Source organism: Mobula birostris, chromosome X (genome assembly GCF_030028105.1).
Source record: "Mobula birostris isolate sMobBir1 chromosome X, sMobBir1.hap1, whole genome shotgun sequence".
In the NCBI taxonomy this organism is placed as follows: domain Eukaryota; kingdom Metazoa; phylum Chordata; class Chondrichthyes; order Myliobatiformes; family Myliobatidae; genus Mobula; species Mobula birostris.
In genome coordinates this window covers 59,379,896-59,403,836 of record NC_092402.1, presented here as the reverse complement: position 1 = coordinate 59,403,836, position 23,941 = coordinate 59,379,896, and the positions used below count along the sequence as shown (strand labels likewise).

At 42.2% G+C, this 23,941-nt stretch overlaps 1 protein-coding gene across 1 annotated transcript in view; it reads left to right on the top strand.

Annotated features, from left to right (window-relative positions):
- tmem106c (transmembrane protein 106C) overlaps positions 1-19,644 on the top strand; it is a 69,259-nt gene extending 49,615 nt beyond the window's left edge. The window contains exon 7 of the mRNA XM_072248831.1: positions 16,771-19,644. Within this exon, the coding sequence (XP_072104932.1) occupies positions 16,771-16,888 (118 nt within the window). The 3' untranslated portion in view covers positions 16,889-19,644. The remainder of the gene's footprint in view (positions 1-16,770) is intronic.
- The last annotated feature ends 4,297 nt before the right edge of the window (positions 19,645-23,941 follow it).

Below are 23,941 nucleotides of genomic sequence, written 5' to 3'. Positions count from 1 at the left end.
CATTGCTCTGCGACGACACTGGTGCCAAGCTGTATGGGTCCTAATGCCCTTCCCTTGGACAACATTGGTGTCATGGAGAGGGGAGACTTGCAGCATGGGCAACTGCTGGTCTTCCATACAACCTTGCCCAGGCCTGCGCCCTGGAGAGTGAAGACTTTCCAGGCGCAGATCCATGGTCTTGCAAGACTAACGGATGCCTTTACTAATCCTAAATGACCTGTAGATCAATGTCCTGAGCAAGCTGAGTTATCAGTTTACTGTATATCTGTGCTTTCCAGCTCGTAAGGTCTGTTACTGTGGTTTTTGTGCCTCAAAAACCCAGTGACTAGCCAGGCTATCCTCTTTCATTTAGAGGTCCTTCAGAAATATGATAGAGATATGGGATTAGCACTTGACCTTGATGGAACTGCAGCAAACAGTTCAGGTGGACTAATGTTTTGACTGAAAGCAGGTGATTATGTAAGAAAAAAAGTGGCAGAAATGTCATTCTTCACATGCCAATGAACTTGGCTGACTGGGTCAATAATAATGACCAGATTTCACTTCTGTCATGGCCTCCAGGGTTTTGCTAGGTCATTGGAAATGGGCATGATCCTGGGCGGTGTGTCTCTTTCTACAGAATGCCTGGCTTGGCTGAATACCTTTTTTGAGGTAAGGAATTTGGCCCAGTTGGACTTGATAGCTACTTGGAGCTCTTGCATGAAATGCAGAGGAAACTCTTCATTACAGTCAATCATCAACATCCTTGAGTTGTATATGTGGGCATGTATGGTTTAGTATCATTGGCAAGAGACTAAATTTGAGAAGATGGTGTTGAGTATTACAGAAGCAGTATCCTTCAGGAGTCTTGAATGTGAAGTGCTCTCCTTGATCATGCAATTTCCTTTTTTTTTCTGGAACCTAGCACTTGCACAACATTCAGCTAGCCTCCCTGACATTGGCTCTCTGCCCCATCCCAATGCATGCACCTCCCTATGGGTGTGTATTCTATTAACTGGATTGTCAAAATTGCAATCCATATGTTGTGGTGCTGACTACTATTCTCCATTGTATGTGTTACAAGTGTGTATCTTGAATCTAAAGGCATGCAGGGGCTGCTACAAGTAAATACAGCTGCTTGAAATTCAATGTAAATGGCATAAGTTTTATTGGCCATAAATGGCAGTCTTTATCAACGCATGTATCTGTGATCTGCAGTTTATTTCATTATGCGCAGGGATGTCACACAATTATTTAGACTAAAATTTGGAGTTAATGAATTTCTAGACAAATGTTTTGTTCATCTACTTTACCCTTGCATTATCATCACTGATCATTTTTTTGCACTTGTTTGATGTGAACAATTTGGAGGATTGTTGATCCTTGAAATTGGACAGTTTAAAATGTATAAAACAAAAGCCAAAATTGGGCACTGTGCCAAATTTTGGCTTTTGCTTTACTTTAAGGGTTATTAATAAATGTCAGTTCTTGAAGAGCAAGGCTTAATGTGTGCAGATAACAAGTACAGCTATATGGCACAGTGTACAATGAACCTTAATGTATTTTCTTCATCATTGTTGGAGCAATCCTGTAAAGCTTATGTTTGAAAGTGAATTTTGATGTAGGGAAGTTTGAAAACACTTGCAAAGCTGGAAATGGCCCAGTTAGGACTTTGGCCTGGTAGTCCATCCTGTTGTTTCTCTGTAATATGTCCAATTTTACATGTTCTTCTATACAGATGGAGTGTTGTATTTTGAAATAGTAAACCAAAACCTTGTCTGTTCACTTGGCTGAACAGCATATCACAGTCTTGAAGAGCGGGGCCATTTCATTGATCAGGTTGCTAGAAATGTAATCCCTCAGGCAATGTTACAGTATCTGAAGGTTGCACACTAGGATCTTGTGTTTTGCATTCTCTGAAGTGCATCTTAAATATCCCAAAAATGCTTGATTGTCAGTCGCTAAGATTGTGGGGGGGGGGAAAAAACTCTACAAATGTCTTTCACACTAATGCTGTTTGAAGCCATGCAGTTCTGTAAATATAAAATGAGTGTCTATGGACTTGTAAGTAATTGCCGCCTTCTCAAGGTAAGTGTGTGGGACCTCCAGAAAATCGGGCTGGTGAATTAATGAGGAAATGAAAAGACAGACGTACTGAGTCATTTTCTTGTTTCAGTTTTCATATACGGCATTATAAATATCCCTAAAATGACAGGTGCACTAATTTTAAATAACATTGGTGCTTTAAAGATTAAAAGCTCAGCTTGCCACATGTACATTAAACAGACAATGAAATGCATTGTTTGTGTTAAATCAGTAAGGATTGTGTTAGGCAGACCACAAGTGTTGTCCTGCTTCTGGAACCAGCATAGCATGCCCACCACTCACTGTCCCTAACAGTATGTCTTTGGAATGTTGAGGGAAACTAGAAAATCTGGCGGTAACCCACATGGTTATGTGGAGAATGTACAAATTCCTTACAGCCAGCGGAGGGATTTGAACCCCCATTTGGTGGCTGCTGGTGTTGTAAAGTAATGTGCTAACTCGTGCTACTATGCCACCTAAAATTAATTTAAATTAAAATACATTTTTAAAGTTCCTCCAAGAGGTGAAGTATTAGAAATTCATGGGCCTAAAGTGTGACAAGTCACTGGGACATGATGGACTGCACTAAGGGTTTTAAAGGAATTTTTTTTTCAAAGCCTTGTTAAGCAGTGCCTCAGAAAGGCAGCATCCATCGTTGAGTATCTCTGCCAACCAGGACATGTCCTCTTCTCATTGCTACCATCAGGAAGAAGGTACAGAAGCCTGAAAGCACTCAACAATTCAGGAACAGCTTCTTCCCCTCTGCCATCTGATTTTTGAATGGACATTGAACCCATGAACACTACCTCATACTTTATTTTTATATCCTTTTCTGCACTAATTTAATTTAACCATAAGACATAGGAGTAGAATTGGGCCATTCGGCCCATCGCGTCTGCTCCGCCATTTAATCATGGCTGATTCTCCCCTCCCCCTCCCCCTCCCCCTCCCCCTCCCCCTCCCCCTCCCCCTCCCCCTCCCCCTCCCCCTCCCCCTCCCCCTCCCCCTCCCCCTCCCCCTCCCCCTCCCCCTCCCCCTCCCCCTCCCCCTCCCCCTCCCCCTCCCCCTCCCCCTCCCCCTCCCCCTCCCCCTCCCCCTCCCCCTCCCCCTCCCGTCTGACCGCCTTCTAATAACCTTTGATGCCGTGTCCGATCAAGAACCTATCAAGCTCTGCCTTAAATACACCCAATGACCTGGCCTCCACACCTGCCTGTGATAAACTCCACAAATTCACCACCCTTTGGCTAAAGAAATTTTTTCTGCATCTATTTTAAATGTACACCCCTCTATCCTGAGGCTGTGCCCTCTTGTCCTAGACTCCCCCATCACGGGAAACGGCCTTTTGCACATCTACCATGTCTAGGCCATTCAACATTCAAAAGGTTTCAATGAGATTCCACCCCTTCTCTCTTCTCCTCCTCCTCCCCCCCCCCCCCCCAAACATCCTACTAAGACTCAGTACAGACTCAGTCAGTACTCAGGTACAGACTCAGAGCTAGTATGATGACCCTTTCATTTCCAGAATCATCCTTGTGAACCTTATCTGAGCTCTGTCTCTACCGGCTGTGTGTGGTGGGGGGAAAAAGCACAACAGCGCCTCTCATGTCAGACAGTTGAAGTTTGGTATGAGCCCCCAAATCTTAAAGACTTTCTACAGCAGCACAATTGAGAGCATGCTGACTGGCTGCATTACTGCCTGGTATGGGAGCTGTATTTCCCTCACCGGACTGCAGAGAGTGGTGCGGACAGCCCAGCACATCTGTAGATGTGAACTTCATACTATTCAGGACATTTACAAAGACAGGTGTGTAAAAAGGGCCCATAGGATTATTGGGGACCCAAGTCACCCCAACCACAAACTGTTTCAGCTGCCTACCATTCGGGAAATGGTACCGCAGCATAAAAGCCAGAACTAACAGGCTTCAGGGAAGCTTCTTCCACTAGGCTATCACAATGATTAATTCATGCTGGTACAATTGTATTTCGGTGCTATATTGACTGTCCTGTTGTACATAGTATTTATTGCAAATTACTATAAATTGCACATGTAGATGGAGATGTAATGTAAAGATTTTTTTACTCATGTATATGAAGGATGCAGGTAATAAAGTCAATTCAATTCCAATGCCAGCACATCTTTTCTCAGATAAGGAGCCCAGGAATGTTCACAACACTCAAGATGAGCCCTTAAAGCCTCAGCATCACATCCCTGCTCTTGTATTCACAACCCTTCCTCACCACCGACTCTACCTGCACGTCAACCTTTAGTGTTCTGCACAAGGACTCCCAAGTCCCATTGCATCTCAGATCTTTAGATTTTTTCCCCATTTAGAAAATAACCTGCACATTTATTTCTACTAGAAAAGTGCATGATCATGCATTTTCCAATGTTGTATTTCATTTGCCATTTTCTTGCCCATTCTCCTGATCCATCCAAGTCCTTCTGCAGCTTACCTGTTTCCTCAACACTACCTGCCCCTCCCCCAATCTTCGTATCATCTGTAAACTTCGAAACAATGCCATGTGTTCCATCACCTGAATCACTGATATACAGAATAAAAAGAAGTGGTCCTAACACTGACCCCTGTGGAACACCACTAGTCACTGGCAACCAATCAGAAAAGGATCCTTTTATTCCCACTTGCTGCCTTCTTCCAATCAGTCAATGCTCTAACCGTGTTAGTAACTTTCCTGTAATGCCACAGACTCTTAACTTGGTAAGCAGCCTCATTGAGGCACCTTGTCAAAGGCCTTCTGAAAGTCCAAATATACAACATCCACTGCATCCCCTTTATCTATCCTACGTGCAATCTCTTCAATGAATTCCAACAGGTTTGTCAGGCAGGATTTTTCCCTTGAGGAAACAATGCTGACTTTGCCCTATCTTGTTCTGTGTCACCAAGTACTCCATCACCTTGTCCTTGACAATTGACTCTCATGTGTTCCCAACCACTGAGGTCAGGCTAACTGGTCTATAATTTCCTTTCTGCTGCCTTCCTCCTTTCTTCAAGTGGAGTGGCATTTGCAATTTTCCAGTCCTCTGGCACCATGCCAGAGTCCAATGATTTTTGAAAGATCATTGCTAATGCCTCTGTAATCTCTAATGCTACCCCTTTCAGAACCCCAGGGTACAGTTCATCTGGTCTGGGTGACTTAAGTACTTTTAGGTCTTTCAGCTCTTTGAGCACCACCTCCCTTGTAATAGTAACTGGATCCACTTCTCCTCCTTCACACACTACAACATCAGGCACATTGCTAGTGTCTTCCACAGTGAAGACTGATGCAAAAATACTCACTTAGTTCATCAGCCATCTTTGTCCCTTGTTATATTTCTCCTGCCTCATTTTCTAGCGGTCCTGTATCCACTTTATTTTTACATACTTGAAAAAGTTTTTACTATCCTCTTTGATATTACTTGTTAGCTTGCTTTCATATTTCATCTTCTCCTTTCTAATGATTTTTTCAGTTGCTCTCTGTAGGTTTTTAAAAACTTCCCAATCCTCTTATCTTCCCACTAATTGTTGCTTTGTATGCCCTTTTTTTGTTTTTACAATAGCTTTGACTTCCCTTGTCAGCCAAGGTTGTACTATTTTACCATTTGAGTATTTCTTCATTTTTGGAATACACGTGCCCTGCACGCCCCCCCCCAGAAATGCACGCCATTGCTGCTCTGCTGACATCCCTGCCATCATCTCCTTCCGATTTACTTCGGCCAACTCCTCTCTCATACCACTGTAGTTTCCCTTGCTCCACTGAAATACTGCTACATCAGACTTTACTTTCTCCCTATCACATTTCAAGTTGAACTCAATTATATTGTGATCACTGGTTCCTAAGGGTTCTTTTACCTTAAGCTCCCTAATCGTCTCCAGTTCATTACATAATGGTGCTTGGAAGTAGGTACAGAGGAGATGTCAGGGGTAAGTTTTTTATGCAGAGAGTGGTGAGTGTGGAATGGGCTGCCGGTGGCAGTGGTGGAGGTGGAAATGATAGGGTCTTTAAGAGACTCCTGGATAGGTACATGGAGCTTAGAAAAATAGAGGGCTATGTAGAGGACTAGGTAAACCTAGATAATTTCTAAGGTAAGGACATGTTCGGCACAGCTTTGTGGGCTGGAGGGCCTGCATTGTGCTGTAGGTTTTCTGTTTCTAACACCCATAGAAAATATAGGAAAAACTACAGCACAGAAACAGGCCCTTTGGCCCTTCTTGGCTGTGCCGAACAATTTTCTGCCTAGTCCCACTGACCTGCACACGGACCATATCCCTCCATACACCTCCCATCCATGTATCTGTCCAATTTATTCTTAAATGCGGGTCCTTTTTTTAACATTTACCACCTCGTCTGGCAGCTCATTCCATATTCCCACCACTCTGTGTGAAGAAGCCCCCCCCCCTAATATTCCCTTTAAACTCCCCCCCCCCCCCCCCCTCACCCTTAACCCATGTCCTCTGGGTTCTCTTCTCCCCTTGCCTCAGTGGAAAAAGCCTGCTTGCATTCACTCTATCCATACCCATCATAATTTTATATACCTCTATCAAATCTCCCCTCATTCTTCTACGCTCCAGGGAATAAAGTCCTAACCTATTCAACCTTTCTCTAACTGAGTTTCTCAAGTCCTGGCAACATCCTTGTAAACCTTCTCTGCACTCTTTCAACCTTATTAATATCCTTCCTGTAATTTGGTGACCAAAACTGAACACGATACTCCAGATTTGGCCTCACCAATGCCTCATACAACCTCATCATAACATTCCAGCTCTTGTTCTCAATACTTCGATTAATAAAGGCCAATGTACCAAAAGCTCTCTTTATGACCCTATCTACCTGTGATGCCACTTTTAGGGAATTTTGTATCTGTATTCCCTCTGTTTTACTGTACTCTTCAGTGCCTTACCATTAACCCTGTCTGTTCTACCTTGGTTTGTCCTTCCAAAGTGCAATACCTCACACCTGTCTGTTTTAAACTCCCATCTGCCATTTTTCAGCCCATTTTTCCAGCTGGTCCAAGTCCCTCTGCAAGCCTTGAAAACCTTCCTCACTGTCCACTACACCTTCAATTTTTGTATCATCAGCAAATTTGCTGATCCAATTTACCACATTATCATCCAGATCATTGATATAGATGACAAATAACAATGGACCCAGCACTGATCCCTGTGGCACACCACTAGTCACAGGCCTCCACTCTTGAGAAGCAATTCTCTACTACCAATGTCTAATCCAATTTACCACCTCTCCATGTATACCTAGCGACTGAATTTTCCTAACTAACCTCCCATGTGGGACCTTGTCAAAGGCCTTACTGAAGTCCATGTAGGCAACATCCACTGCCTTCCCTTCATCCACTTTCCTGGTAACCTCCTTGAAAAGCTCCAGTAGATTGGTCAAGCATGACCTACCACGCACAAAGCCATGTTGACTCTCCCTAATAAGTCCGTCTATCCAAATGCTTGTAGATTCTGTCTCTTAGTACTCCCTCCAATAACTTACCCACTACCAACGACAAACTTACCGGCCTATAATTTCCCGGATTACTTTTTGATCCTTTTTTAAACAATGGAACAATATGAGCCATTCTCCAATCCTCCGGCACCTCACCTGTAGACACTAACATTTTAAATATATCTGCCAGGGCCCCTACAATTTCAACACTAGTCTCCTTCAAGGTCTGAGGGAATACCCTGTCAGGTCCTGGGGATTTATCCACTTTAATTTGCCTCAAGATAGCAAGCACCCCCTCCTTTTCAATCTGTACAGTTTCTATGATCTCACTACTTGTTTCCCTTAATTCCATAGACTTCATGCCAGTTTCCTTAGTAAATACAGATGCGAAAAACCCCATTTAAGATCTCCCCCATTTCTTTTGGTTCCGCACATAGCCGACCACTCTGATCTTCAAGAGGACCAATTTTATCCCTTACGATCCTTTTACTCTTAATATACCTGTAAAAGCTCTTTGGATTATCCTTCACTTTGACTGCCAAGGCAACCTCATGTCTTTTAGCCCTCCTGATTTCTTTAAGTATTTTCTTGCACTTTTTATACTCCTCAAGCACCTTATTTACTCCCTGTTTCCTATACATGTCATACAACTCTTCTTTATCAGAGTTGCAGTATCCCTTGAGAGCCAAGGTTCCTTATTCCTATTCACTTTGCCTTTAATCCTGACAGGAACATACAAGCTCTGCACTCTCAAAATTTCTCCTTTGAAGGCTTCCCACTTACCAATTGCATCCTTGCCAGAGAACAACCTGTCCCAATCCATGCTTTTTAGATCCTTTCTCATTTCTTCAAATTTGGCCTTCTTCCAGTTCAGAACCTCTATCCTTGTCCATGATCAAATTGAAACTAATAGTGTTATGATCACTGGAACCAAAGTGCTCCCCTACACACACTTCCATCACTTGTCCTAGCTTGTTTCCTAACTAGAGATCCAATATTGCATCCCCTCTAGTTGGTCCCTCTATATATTGATTTAGAAAACTTTCCTGAACACATTTTACAAACTCTAAACCATCTAGACCCCTAACAGTATGGGAGACCCAATCAATATGTGGAAAATTAAAATCCCCTACTACCACCACAACTTTGTTTCCTGCAGTTCCCTGCTGTCTCTCTCTGCAGATCTGCTCCTCCAATTCTCGCTGACTATTGGGTGGTCTATAATACAACCCCACTAATGTGGCCATACCTTTCCTGTTTCTCAGCTGCACCCATAAGGACTCAGTAGACAAGCCCTCTAATCTGTCCTGTCTGAGCACTGCTGTAATATTTTCCCTAACAAGCAATGCTACCTCCCCACCTTTCATTCCTCTGCCTCTATCACATCTGAAACATCGGAACCCTGGAATATTAAGCTGCCAGTTCTGCCCCTCCTGTAGCCAAGTTTCACTAATTGCTATAACGTCATAATTCCACGTGTCAATCCACGCCCTCAACTCGTCTGCCTTCCCTGCAATAGTCCTAGTATTGAAATATATACACCGCAGAAGATTTTTACCACCACTCACAATCTTTCTATTTGTGGCTTTGCTGGAACTTTTAACATATTTTATTTTCACCCCAGCCCCGCTGTCAGCTCTGGCACTCTGGTTCCCATCCCCCTGCAAATCTAGTTTAAAGCCTCCCCAATAGCACTAACAAACCTCCCTGAAAGGATATTGGTCCCCTTGTAGTTCAAGTGTAACCTGTCTCTCTTGTACAGGTCCCACCTACCCCAGAAGAGCTCCCAATGATCCTGACATCTGAAACCCTGCCCCCTACACCAGTTCCTCAGCCACTTGTTCATTCTCCAGAGCATCCTATTCTTACCCTCACTGGCACGTAGCACAGGTAGCAATCCTGAGGTTACCACCCTTGAGGTCCTGCTCTTCAACTTCCTCCCAAGCTCTCTATACTCACTCTCCAGGACCTCCTCACTTTTCCTTGCTATGTCATTGGTACCAATGTGCACCATGACATCTGGCTGATCACCGTCCCACTTCAGAATGTCATACAAGTGATCAGAGACATTCTTGACCCTGGTATCCGGGAGGCAACAAACCATCCTGGATTCTCTGTCATGACCACAGAACCTCCTATTAGTACTTCTAACTATAGAGTCCCCTATCACTACCGCTCTCCTCTTTTTCCACCCCCCCTGCCTGGCACTCTCTCTACTCTAAACAATCTGGACAAAAAACTTACCAGAACCTACCCTGGCCTCTGCCTGTTCTTGCCAAAGCCTCACCCAATGCAGTACAGCTGATCCCTTAGGCTCAACGACAAACTGCTCTAAAAAGCCATCTCTTAAGCGTTCAACAAACTCACGCTCTTGAGATCCCATACCAACCTGATTTTCCCAATCGACCTGCATGTTAAAATCTCCCATGACCATCATAACATAGTCTTTTTGACGTGCCTTTTCTACTTCCTGTTGTAAGCTGTAGTCCACCTCCCAGCCACTGTTGGGAGGTCTGTATGTAACTGCCATTAGTGTACTTTTACCCTTGTAGTTTCTTAACTCAACCCACAAGGACTCAACATCTTACAATCCTATGTCACACCTTTTTACTGATTTGATGCCTTTTTTTTTTAACCAGTAGAGCCACACCCACCCCCTCTGCCTATCCCTCCGATATAACGTGTAACTTTGGACATTCAGCTCCCAACTACAGCCATCCTTCAGCCACAATTCAGTGATGGCCACAACGTCATACCTGGCAACCTGACCCAAGGCTTGTGTCCCTTTGGGTCTTTCCGCTTTGTGAGCACCTTCTCCCCTGTAATAGCAACTGCACTCAGTTTTCTTCCCTCACACCCTTCAACATCTAGCACACTGTTAGTGTTTCCCACAGTGAAGTCTGATGCAAAATACTCATTTAGTTCATCTGCCATCTCCTTGTCCCTCATTTTCTAGCAGTCCTATATCCACTCTTGTCTCTTTATTTTTTTTTTAACATACGTGGAAAAAGCTTTTACTATCCACTTTGATATTATTTGCTAGTTTGCTTTAATATTTTACCTTTTCCCTCAATGATTTTAATTACTCTGTAGGTTTTTAAAAGCTTCCTAATCCTCTCTGGGCACTAATTTTTGTGTTGTATGCCCTCTTGCTTTTACATTAGCTTTGACTTCCCTTGTCAGCCACGGTTGTACTATTTTGCCATTTTGAGTGTTTTTGGAATACATCTATCCAGCTCCTTCCTTCCTTTTTCCTAGAAGCTTAAACCATTGCTGCTCTGCTGATATCCCTGCCACCATCTCCTTCCAATTTACTTTGGCCAGTTCCTCTCTCGTACCACTAATTTCCATGACTCCTTTGAAATACTGCTATGTGAGACTTTACTTTCTTCTTATCAAATTTTAAGTTGAACTCTATATTGTGACCACTGTCTCCAAAGAATTCTTTTACCTTAAGCTCAGTAATCATCTCTGGTTCATTACATAACACCCAATCCAGTATAGCTGATCCCCAGTAGGCTCATAGACAAATTGCTCTTCAAAAGCTATCTTGTAGGCACTCATCAAACCCACTCTCTTGTGAGTCATTTCCAACCTGATTTTCCCAATTGACCTGCATGTTGAAATCTTCCATGACTGTCATAACATTGCACTTTTGACACACCTTTTCTATTTCCTGTTGTAATCTGTGGTCCACATCCCAGCTGCTGTTGGGAGGGCTGTATATAACTGCCATTAGTGTATTTTTACCCTTGCAGTTTCTTAACTCAACCCACAAGGATTCAACATCTTCCAATCCTATGTCATATCTTTCTACTGATTGATACTACTCTCTACCAGCAAAGCCACACCATCCCTTCTGTCCATTTTCCTATCCCTCCAATACAGCATGTAACCTTGGATGTTCAGCTCCTAACTCCAACCATTCTTCAGCCACGGTTCATTGATGGCCACATCATACCTGATGGTGTGTAATAGTGCAATAAGATCATCCACCTTTTTTCTTGTACTCCGTGCATTGAGATATAACACTTTGAGTACTGTATATGCTACCCTTTTTGATTCTGCATCATTATTGCAGTGATACTTGCCCTGCTGGCTGCAATTTTGTCCTATCATCTGCCTGCCCTTCCTCATGGTCTTTGCTCTTTTTTAAACTATCCATCCTATCCTGAGTTCCCGAGTCCCATCACTCAGGTTCCCACCCCCCCTCCCCCCCACAACTCTAACAAACCTCCCCACGAGAATATTGGTCCCCCTTGGGTTCAGGTGCAACCTGTCACTTTTGAAAAGGTCATGCCTCCCCCAGAAGAGATCCTAATGATCCAAGGTCTATGTAATACATGTGCTTACTATAATTCTGTTTTCTTTTTCTCTCATGTATTGCTGCCACAAAGTTAAATTTCATAGCATATACCTGTGATATTAAATCTGATTCTAGGAGAGTACCATAAGATTTGGAAAATGTCTAGTGTGGCTCCTCCTTCAAAAGGAGGCAGAAGTGGTGAACTATACATTCCTTGTTGGCAAGGTGCTGCAGTTTGGGCTAATCCTAACCCCAATTACCAATGTTAAGAAAACACAAGAACTTAAAAAGAAGAAATCAATTAAATGGCAAGATTGTTATTGTGAGGGAAATGCTTCAAATTTTCTATGCATCACACAAAACTTGAAAGTGACACTATAGTGTTGATGGTGTATTTGGCTCATAAAATAAACTGCAAATTGATGAGTGGCTGGGGTAAGAGTACAATAACAGAAGAGATGGTTTTCTCATTATGTTGCTGATGTGGCATAATTAAGACCATAAGATATCAGAGTAATATTAGGCCATTTGGCCTGTCAAATCTTCCTTCATATTGATGAAGGAAGAGCAGTAGATGTAGTGTATATGGATTTCAGCAAGGCATTTGATAAGGTACCCCATGCAAGGCTTATTGAGAAAGTAAGGAGGCATGGGATCCAAGGGGACGTTGCTTTGTGGATCCAGAACTGGCTTGCCCACAGAAGGCAGAGTGGTTGTAGATGGGTCATATTCTGCGTGGAGGTCGGTGACCAGTGGTGTGCCTCAGGGATCTGTTCTGGGACCCTTACACTTCGTGATTTCTATAAATGACCTGGATGAGGAAGTGGAGGAATGGGTTAGTAAATTTGCTGATGACACAAATGTTGGGGGTGTTGTGGATAGTGTGGAGGGTGGTCAGAGTTTACAGCGGGACATTGATAGGATGCAAAACTGGGCTGAGAAGTGAAGTGGTTCATTTTGGTAGGTCAAATATGATGGCAGAATATAGTATTAATGGCAAGACCCTTGGCAGTGTGGAAGATCAGAGGGATCTTGGGGTCTGAGTCCACAGGACACTCAGAGCAGCTGAGCAGATCGATTCTGTGGTTAAGGCATATGGTGTATTGGCCTTCATCAATCGTGGAATTGAATTTAGGAGCAGAGAGGTAATGTTGCAGCTATATAGGACCCTGGTCAGACCCCACTTGGAGTACTGTGCTCAGTTCTGGTTGCCTTACTAGAGGAAGGATGTGGAAGCCATAGAAAGGGTGCAGTTGAGATTTATAAGAATGTTTCTTGGATTGAGGAGCATGCCTTATGAGAATAGGTTGAGTGAACTCTGCCTTTTCTCCTTGGAGCGATGGAGGATGAGAGGTGACCTGATGGAGGTGTATAAGATGATGAGAGGCATTGATCGTGTGGATAGTCAGAGGCATTTTCCCAGGGCTGAAATGGCTGCCACAAGAGGGCATAGGTTTAAGGTGCTTGGGAGTAGGTACAAAGGAGATGTCAGGGGTAAGTTGTTGTTGTTTTTTTTTTTAAAACTCGAGTGGTGAGTGCATGGAATGGGCTGCCGGCAATGGTGGTGGAGGTGGATACGATAGGGTCTTTTAAGAGACTTCTGGATAGGTACATGGAGCTTAGAAAAATTGGGGGCTACAGGTAAGCCTTGTAATTTTTAAGGTAGGGACACGTTCAGCACAATTTTGTGGGCTAAAGGGCCTGTATTGTGCTGTAGGTTTTCTATGTTTGTTTCTAAATTTGTTCTGCCATTTCATTGTGGCTGATCCAATTTACCTCTCGGTCACAATCTCTTGCCTTCTCCCTGTATCCCTTTATGCCCTGACTAATCAAGAATCTATCAACCACTGCCTTAAATATACCCAATGACTTGGCCTCCACAGCCACCTGTGGCAATGACTTCTACAGATTTACCACTCTCTGGTTAAAGGAATTCCCCATCAGTTCTAAAAGGATGTCCCTCTATTCTGAGGCTATGTCCTCCAGTCTTCCTCCCCCACCATAGGAAATGTCCTCTCCATGTCCTCTCCATGTCCACTCCATTGAGGCCTTTCCACATTTGATAGGTTTCAATGAGGTCATCCCTCATTCTTCTGAATTCCAGTGAGTACAGGCCCAGAGCCATCAACCATTAGGGAATCCTGCACGAAGATGCCTAAATCCCTTTGCACCTCAGATTTTTGAATTTCCTCTCTTTTGAAAATGTTCTACACTTTTATTCTTTTTGCCAAAGGGCATGACAATACATTTCCTGACACTGTATTCCATCTGCCACTTTGCCCATTCTCCTAATCTGTCTTGAGTCCTTCTGTAGCTTTCTAGCTTCCTCTAAACTATCTACCTGTCTGCCTACCTTTGTATCATCTACAAACTTGGCCGTGAAGTCATCAATTCCATCACCCGAGTCATTGACGTGCAATGTAAAAAGAAATTGTCCTAACATATGCTCCTGTTGAACACCACTTGTCACTGTAGTCAATCAGACAAACTCCCTTCATTTCCACTCTATGCATCCTGCCAGACTGAAAATTATTTCCTGTTTTTATTTTTCATTCGGGGAAGCTGAATAGAATTAAACCTGGTGAGCATGGTTTTTGAGATATAAATCACGTTTGTCAAACGTGCTCATTCTTTAAGAATGTGACAAGGTTGATAGGAAGCTGTAGACACAGTGTATTTGAATTCCTTAACTGCATTTGACAAGGTGATGTGAGGCTGGTGCATTAAGAATTGAATGTAGCAATGGAAACTTGCTTTTATGGAAAGCAGCTGGAATAAATGCCTCCTTTTCAGGCTGGAGGGATGCAACTAATGGAGTGCCCCAATGACCAAGTCTCTAAGTTTACTATTAACATTAATAACCTGGAGGAGGGAATAAAATGTTGAGACAAATCTGTACGAGAGCATGTGATGAGAGCATAATGATTCTGCAGAGATCTGCATCAAATCACTGACTCCATGAAATTTGTCTGCTTCAGCAGTTCAGTACATAATTGCTAAATTACAACAAGATGTATAAAAAAATAAGTCGTTCAAAAAAGAACAAAATAGTGAAGTACTGTTCATGGACCATTCAAAAATCTGATGCCAGAGGGGAAGAAGCTGTTCCTATAATGTTGAGTGTGTCTTCAGGCTCCTGTACTTCATTGATGGTAGTATTGAGAAGAGGGCATGTCCTGGATGGTTACGGTGCTTAATGATGGATGCTGTCGTCTTGAGATTTTGCCTTGATACTGGGGAGGCTGGGTTCCATGTTGGAGCTGGCGGAGTTTACAGCCCTCTAAAGCACTTTTCCATCCTGTGCATTGTTGCCTCTGTACCTAGAGTGAGTTACATTCTTGAGTGCACCTGTATTGATTGTCAGTGAGATTTACTTTCAATCTGCATACAGATAGTGATTGGGTGAAAACCAGACTACTGGAGTTTGATGTAGGGAAGTGTGAGGTCATTGAGTAGATCATCCAAATGAAGTTAGATGGCAAATGGGATCAAAATGTTCTAGGACTTGCCTGCTTCTAGTGATTCATACACGATAAGTAATTCAGGAAGCAGATGGCATATTGACCTTTATTACCAAAGGGTTGGAATTTAAGAATAGGAAGGTTTTGTTCCAATTATACAGGGTGTTGGTGTGACCACAGTTTTGTGTACAGTTTTTTTCCCTCACCTACAAAAGTAATAGTAGCATTGGAGGTAGTCCAAAGGAGAATGATAAGGTTAATTCCTGGGATGAGAGTTCTCATTATACAGTTTGGGTCTGTATTCCTTGGGGTTTAAAAGAACCTTGTTCAAACAGAAGATCCTAAGGGGTGTTTGATAAGGTAGATATTAGGACGCTTCCAATAGCGGTGGAGTTAGGAGCCAGGATGCATGGCTGCAGACTGAGGCATTGGGACATGTCAGAGGGCAGTGAATGTTGTAAAGTGGATGAAATTACCGGAGAGACAGAGTCACTGGTAGATACAAAGCAGCTTCTTTATTTGACACAACAAGGTACAGTAGGCATCTTACGGACGGAGACGCTTTCCGCAGAAAGATCTGTTAGCTCAATGTGGGCTCGATATTTATATGCTAAACACAAAGGCAATCGCTACTTAAAAGTTATAGACAATGCTTCCTATTGAAGCTACATACAAAATAACACACCATCCTTCCGACGCCAACATGTCTGGGTTGGTATCCACAGCCTTTAGGAATGTAAGTTAAGTCTACGATACGTTTATTTGGCATTTCCTGTGCTAACATAGAAGACAATTAGTATTTATAATATATAGGTGATACTGCCTTTGAAACTACAGTATCAGGTCAAACTACCAGAAGCATCTGGTATTTACACCTTTTAGGAAGCCCATTGTGGTAGACTCAATCCACAGTCCTTTGTCAAACAGTTAAAATAGAAGTCTGGTGGCCAAAGTCATTTAAGTGTAAACAAATCATCTACCCAAAAAGAAATCCACTCTAACAGTGAATATCTGGAATATTCTTCCCTTGGGTAGTGGAAGCAGATCATTGCGTATAATTAGGATGACAATAAACATTTCAGGGCTATAGGCATCTTGCACAGAACAGAAATATGAGCTGATCAATAATGCAGAAGCTAGCATGATCAACTATGAGCATACTGAAAGGTGGGATAGGCCTCTTTGGTCTGGTGGCCTATTCCTGATTGTTTTTTTTTGTTGTTTTTTGGGGGGTGAAGTTCAGGAATCTCTTGTGCCACTGGTCTTCGGATATGTATAGAATATTTTGCTTGCACCCCAGAGCAATGTTCTGCTATGTCTATTCAAATCTATCCCCATTTTGATATTACACAACATAATGTGTGATGGTATGAGGATGTCCTATCCAAGGACAGGAGTGCCTATATTGCCAGTAATACTACTTGTAACAATGTAAACTGTTCTTAATGTTCAGACAAGGACATTCATGCCATATTATCTTTTTTTCTTTCTTAGGACCACAGTGAAAAGCTCTTACTTGGGACATCCATCACAGAACTCTTTGGAAGCATACCGCTATTTGGATTGTGGCTCCAATTCTACAGCATACAGGAGACCTGCTCTAAATCACTGACTTCTGACTTTTCTGCATCTAAGCTCTTCTCCATCCCCAAAATATTTCAATGTAATCTGTATTCATTAAACACTAGGCTGCTCTCATTGGAATATTTGAAAGGCCTATTTCTGCCTCAAGTGCCCATTATCACTTATTTAATTATGTGGTATTTTTATCAAGTAATGCCCAAGAATATAGATTTTAACCTGGTGACTACTGTACCTTGATCCTCTTGAAGAAAGCTTGTGTGTTTTTGTTTTAAACAATCCACCCACTGAGTCTCCACTGTTCCATACAATGGATTGTTGCACTTGTAGCATAGCCAAGCACTGGAAATTAAAAATCCCAGATCCTGTATATGATTCTGGCTGCTTTCTCAACCCTTGTGCCCCGCACACTAGCTCCTGAATTGCATATGCACTTTAGCCCAATCTTGCTCACTTTCTCTGATCCCTTTTGTATCCTGAATTTGGGTCTTGTCCTTTACTCTGGTCCTGATATTTTTGTTTATTCCCCTTTTTTCCTTCTATACACTTTAAATGCATTTGGCCACTGAAATGCAGCCTATCTTATTTAAAAACTTAAGTTCACATTTAAAACCTTGTATCCAAGTTGTTACCAATAGTTTTTTTATACATCAGCTTCAGTAATCACATTTCAATTAAACGTAACCAGAGTTTTAAAAAAAAAATTGCAAAAACTGTTTAAAACACAACCAGGTAGCAGTTGACAGTACCGTAAGGAGAAACTAGTCCTCTTCACTTGCATGTATTAAGTTGTATTGTACTGAGTTTGCAACTGCTCTTGTAGCAATACATTCTAATATGCCTGTTCCATCACTAAAAACACTAAATTTGATAGTGATCTAGCCTGATGCAATCTTGATAATTTCACTTCATTCCCTTTAATTGGAGCAGAGATCGTTTGGTTGCATCTGTCTTTTTTAGGACAGGTTCAGTTGTGCCAGTGGCTAATTTACTGTTCAAAGCTGGGTGTTTAAATGGCTATGTACCTTGGGTGCAGAAAATAAATAACTTACTGAAGCTCAAAGTGACAATGGGAGATAACAAATCTTCAAGCTAACTTCACTGGCTGCCTCTGCTATATTTTGTGACTATGTCACTACCTGCCTTGCCAATTGCATAAGATCAGAAAGGGAACTTGAAAGTTTGGTTTCCAGTGGAGCAATCTAGACAAAGGAGGAAGACTGAAGCTTATTGTGATTTATCATGAAAAATATTTTTGAAAATGAATTTTATTGTGGTGTAATTTATTCCCAGATGTGTTTGTATTATAACCTCTAAAGTACACTTGGAGGGGTTAGGAAGGAGACACCAACAAATTGTAATGTTCTTTTGACTTGACTTCAGCTCGTGACTCAGATAGGTATTGCTCTATTTATTTTAATGACTAAAGCTATTGGTTGTTGACAGATGTTTTGGCATGTCCAAATATGTTCAATTAAATGAGATCCAGTTCTGTACATGATGTAGCACAATCATTGTTGCAAATATGATGGGACCATAAATTTTTGTCGTGGTTGAGTGCTGCAGGAAAAGGGAAAACAATAAAATTTGGCTTAGTTTACTGGCTGGTTCTGCTGGGTTTACTGAATTTGTACTTTCTCAGTTATCCACCGATCTTACTTAACTGACAGATTGACTTTGCCAATAATTATCATGCCTTTTCAAACCGATCTTGCAACAAAATTATTTGCTCCTGAAACTAGCGTTTGCACTTGTCCACCAGGTCCGGCATTCTACCAGTGAGGAGTTGATGGGATAACAATTTTTAATTTCAGTTTCAAAATTTAAAAAGCTGGTTTCTGTGGTCAGTAAGTCAGTATTCACCCCCCCCCCAAAAAAAATAAAATATGCATTGGTTGCAATTCGAGGAAAAAATAGACCCTTGTGAACTTTCAGTAAAATCGTTTGTGATCCTTGGTTTATCCAGTTCTCACCCCCTCCCCCACCCCGCACTCCTGGAAGGATAGCTTTCTGTGACAAATTCAGCCCATCCTATCATGAATTTTGTTACAATAACTTTTTAAATTCTGGGCTTACAAAACTAGATTTTCTATTTAATCATGTTTCATACAGGATTGTTTTCAAAGGGAAAGGCCAGGAGGCCTGACCAGGCTGGAATGTCTTTAGCACTGGGCTGATGTGCATTGTTTAAATGTAATGCTGTCAGGTACAAGCACTTTTTGCAAATAAATGTTCATTAAGGGACTAGTGTGTTGACTTCTATAATTTTCAGTGATGTGAAGTACTGCTTTTGGCTTTTTAAATGTCTTGCTATTGCGCCCTAGTGACAAATAGGCAATTGGTCTACGCTGTGACTATGTAAAGTTTCTAATGAGCTATTAAAGTAATCAACTGAAAACCTTGCGCAAAGATTCATTCATAGCTGAGCTGCTTATGGCTGCTGTATAATTTTTATAGCACTTGTTCTCACCTTGTGTGCAAACACTCAATTTTCCATCTCTGGTTTACGTTTACTGCTGACATTCTATAGAGTACTGTTCAAAAGTCTTGGGCACATGTATATAGCTAAGACATTTGCACAGTACTGTAATTTTGCACTGTACTGCCACAAAAAACACAATTTTCATGACACGTGAATGATCAGAACCAGATTTTATATCACCAGCATATGTCGTGAAATTTGTGAACTTTACAGCAGCAGTACAATGAAATGCATGATAATATAGAGGGGGAGAAACTGAATTACTGGAAGTATATTTGTATTAAATAGTTAAGTTAAAGCAAAAAAAAAACAAGATTTTAAAAAAAAAAAAAAGTAGTGAGGTAGTATTCCTGGGTTCAATGCCAGTTTAGAAATCAGCTGGCAGAGGGGAGGAAGCTGTCCTGAATTGTTGTGTGCTCCTTCAAGCTTCTGTACGTCCTCCCCGACAGTAGCAGTGTGAAAAGGGCATGCCCTGGGTGGTGGGATCTTTAATGATAGGCATTGCTGTATTGAGTATTTTAGTTGACAAATCAAATCTCCTCAAACTCAATGAAGTATAGCTACTCTCTTGCTGCCTTTATAGCGGCATCAATATACTGTGTCTAGGTTAGGTCCTCAGATATTGAAAACCAGGAACTTGAAATTGCTCTTCTCTCTACTTCTGATCCCCCTGAAGATTAGTTTGTGTTCCCTTGCTTTACCCTTCCTGAAGCCCACAATCAGCTCTTTGGTCATGCTGACACTGAGTGCAAGTTGATAAACCTGATTCTGATATAGTTCTCTACAGTGGACTGAAATGCTTGACCATATAGATATTAAGATAGAGGGTGTGCTGGAGCTTTTGAAAAGCATTATTAGATAACTCACTGGGACTGGATGAGATATACTGCAGACCACTGTGGGAAGCGAGGGAGGAGATTGCTGAGCCTCTTGCAATAATCTTTACATCATCAATAGGGACAGGAGAGGTTGTGGAGGATTGGAGCATTGCAAATGTTCCCTTATTCAAGAAAGGAAGTAGAGATAACCCAGGAAATGATAGACCTGCGAATCTGACTTCAGTGGTGGGCAAGTTGTTGAAGATCCTGTGAGGCAGGATTTATGAGCATTTGGAGGGACATAAACTGATTAGGGATAGTCAGCATGGCACCAGAGACAGAAGCTGGAGCTCTGCTCCAGATTGACAAATACAGTACTGTGCAAATGTGTCTCTCTGTCTCTCGCACAGTGCTATGTCAGTCAGGATGTGAAACTTTCACCCCAATAAATTTTCTGTTTTGTATTGAACATAGTTGTTCAAAAATTTGATGAAGCATGCTGACTACCTGGTCTCTGGTTAAGTTCAGGCATAGAGCTTGTTCACTTAATTGTAGTTCTACTCACATTAGTTCCTGAACCTTAAACTGCTTTGACTGATCTCTCATCTATTTTTGAACTCTGCATTTTTAATCCCATTGAATACAACAATAAAATTCTTTTTCAAAAGTGGGTACTTGTCTGCTGCAACTTTGTTAAATAATAGTTATGCACGTATGGCGCAAAATGCATTTTATTCTTCTAAGTAAGCACAAGGGGGCCTGCTGTTGTCCCCACATTTGACCAGTCTATCACTCATGCAGAATATTTTCATTTCTGAGCAAATTGGCAAATCAGCTATTAAATACCTGTTATGCTGCCAGTACCATAATGTAGCTGGCTGTTTCTGGTTTTGACACTAGGCACTGATTCTCGTGAATAATGCTGGATGTAATACAATGCAAGGAAAGTGTAGCTTGAATGTCTGTATACCCATGACTGTATTGCCACCCACAGCTCCAATCTGCTAATTTAATTTGCTGATGATACTACATTGATTGGCCTTAGCTCAATGAAGCAGCTGACATAAGAAGTCATCACCCTGACAGTGGTGTCAAGAAAACAGCCTCTCCCTCGGTGTCAAGAAAACAGCCTCTCCCTCAGTGTCACAAAGACAAAGGAGCTGGTTGTGGACTACAGGAGGAATGGAGATTGGCTAACCCCTATTGACAGCAATGGATCTGGGGTTGAGAGAGTGAACAGCTTTAAGTTCCTCAGCATCCACATCACTGAGGACCTCACGTGGTCTGTAAGCACCAGCTGTGTGGTGAAAAAGGAACAACATCACCTCTTTCACCTCACAGTTCAGGAAGTTTGGTATGGGCCCCCAAATCCTAAGAACTTTCTACAGGGGCACAATTGAGAGCATCCTGACTGGCTACATCACTGCCTGGTATGGGAACTGTACCTCCCTCAATCGCAGGACTCTGCAGAGAGTGGCGCAGACAACCCAGCGCATCTGTAGATGTGAACTTTCCACTCTTCAGGACATTTACAAAGACAGGTGTGTAAAAAGGGCCCGAAGGATCATTGGGAACCCAAGTCACCCCAACCACAAACTGCTTCATTTGCTACCATCCAGGAAACAGTACCGCCCTATAAAAGCCAGAACCAACAGGATCCGGGACAGCTTCTTCCACCAGGCCATCAGACTGATTAATTCATGCTGATACAACTGTATCTATATGTTATATTGACTGTCCTGTTGTACATACTATTTATCATAAATTACTATAAATTGCACATTGCAGATTTAGGTGGAGAATGTAACAAAGATTTTTACTCATGTATATGAAGGATGGAAGTAATAAAGTCAATTCAATAATGTGTAATACTTGGGGCCATTATTCATATAGGCTTAAGGTTCACCTTGCATCTCATTCACATCTGGAGAGCATAGTTGGCTGCTCATAAGGCAGTATTCTGCTTAAACTTTTCTTCCCCCTGATTACCAGAATTGACATTTTGTTCTTATCCCAGACTGTAATAGTCTAGATTTCTAATATTCAAACTTGACTATTGCAAACAGGTAGTTCTGTGCCTGTAAATGATCCCCCTGCCCCAGTCAAACCTCTTTCAGATAAGTGTGTTACACTTTAATATCACTCTTAATTTGAACTTGCACCTGTGTTGATCTTCAGCAAGGAGGAAATGGTATTGCTGATCTGCACTATAGTCTCCCACTGAGGAAGTCAAGGATCCAGTTGCAGTTTAGTCTTGATATGTTAATGCAAGTGAATCTATGGGATATGAGAGGATAGTCATGACGAGGCTGAACTAACTCACCAAGGATCTGAACCCATTGCAATTTGCCTGTCGCCACAATAGGTCAACGGCAGATGCAATCTCAATGGTTCTCCACATGGCTTTAGACCACCTGGACAACACAAACACCTACATCAGGATGCTGTTCATCGACTACAGCTCAGCATTTAATACCATCATTCCCACAATCCTGATTGAGAAGTTACAGAACCTGGGTCTCTGTACTTCCCTCTGCAATTGGATCCTTGACTTCCTAACCAGAAGACCACAATCTGTGCAGATTGGTGATAACATCTCCTCCTCACTAATGAGTGACACTGGTGTACCTCAGGGGTGTGTGCTTAGCCCACTGCCCTACTCTCTCTATACCCATGACTGTGTGGCTAGGCATAGCTCAGATGCCATCTATAAATTTGCTGATAATACAACTATTCTTGGTAGAATCTCAGATGGAGACGAGAGGGCATACAGGAGTGAGGTATGCCAACCAGTGGAGTGGTGTCGCAGCAACAACCTAGCACTCAGCATCAGTAAGAGGAAAGAGCTGACTGTGGACTTCAGGAAGGGGAAGATGAAGAAACACATACCAATCCTCATAGAGGAATCAGAAGTGGAGAGAGTGAGCAGTTTCAAGTTCCTGGGCGACAAGATCGCTGAGGATCTAACCCGGTCCCAACATATCGATGTAGTCATAAAGAAGCCAAGACAGTGGCTATACTTCATTAGGAGTTTGAAGAGATCTGGTATGTCAACAATTGCACTCAAAAACTTTTATAGATGTACTGTGGAGAGCATTCTGACAGGCTGCATTAATGTCTGGTATGGAGGGGGTGGGCTACTACACAGGACTGAATGAAGCTGCAGAGGGTTGTAAATTTAGTTGGCTCCATCTTGGGTACTAACCTACAAAGTACCCAGGATATCTTCAGGGAGCGGTGTCTCAGAAAGGCAGCGTCCATTATCAAGGACCCCCAGCACCCAGGGCATGCCCTTTTCTCATTGTTACCATCAGGTAGGAGGTACAGAAGCCTGAAGACACACACTCAGCAATTCAGGAACAGCTTCTTCCTCTCTGCCATCTGATTCCTATACGGTCATTGAACCTGTGAACACTACCTCTCTTTAAGTATACATGAGTTATGTTTTTTGCATGATTTTTAATCTACTCAATATACATATACTGTAATTGATTTACTTATTTATTATTAGAAACACAGAAAACCTGCAGCATAATACAGGCCCATCGGCTCATGATGCCATGCTGAACATGTACTTATTTTAGAAATTACTTGGGGTTACACATAGCCCTCTATTTTTCTAAGCTCCATTTACCTGTCCAGGAGTCTCTTAAAAGACCCTATTGTATCTTCCTCCACCACCGTCGCCGGCAGTCCATTCCACGCACTCACCACTCTCTGTGTATGTAAAAAAAAACTTACCCCTAACATCTCCTCTGTACCTACTTCCAAGCACCTTAAAACT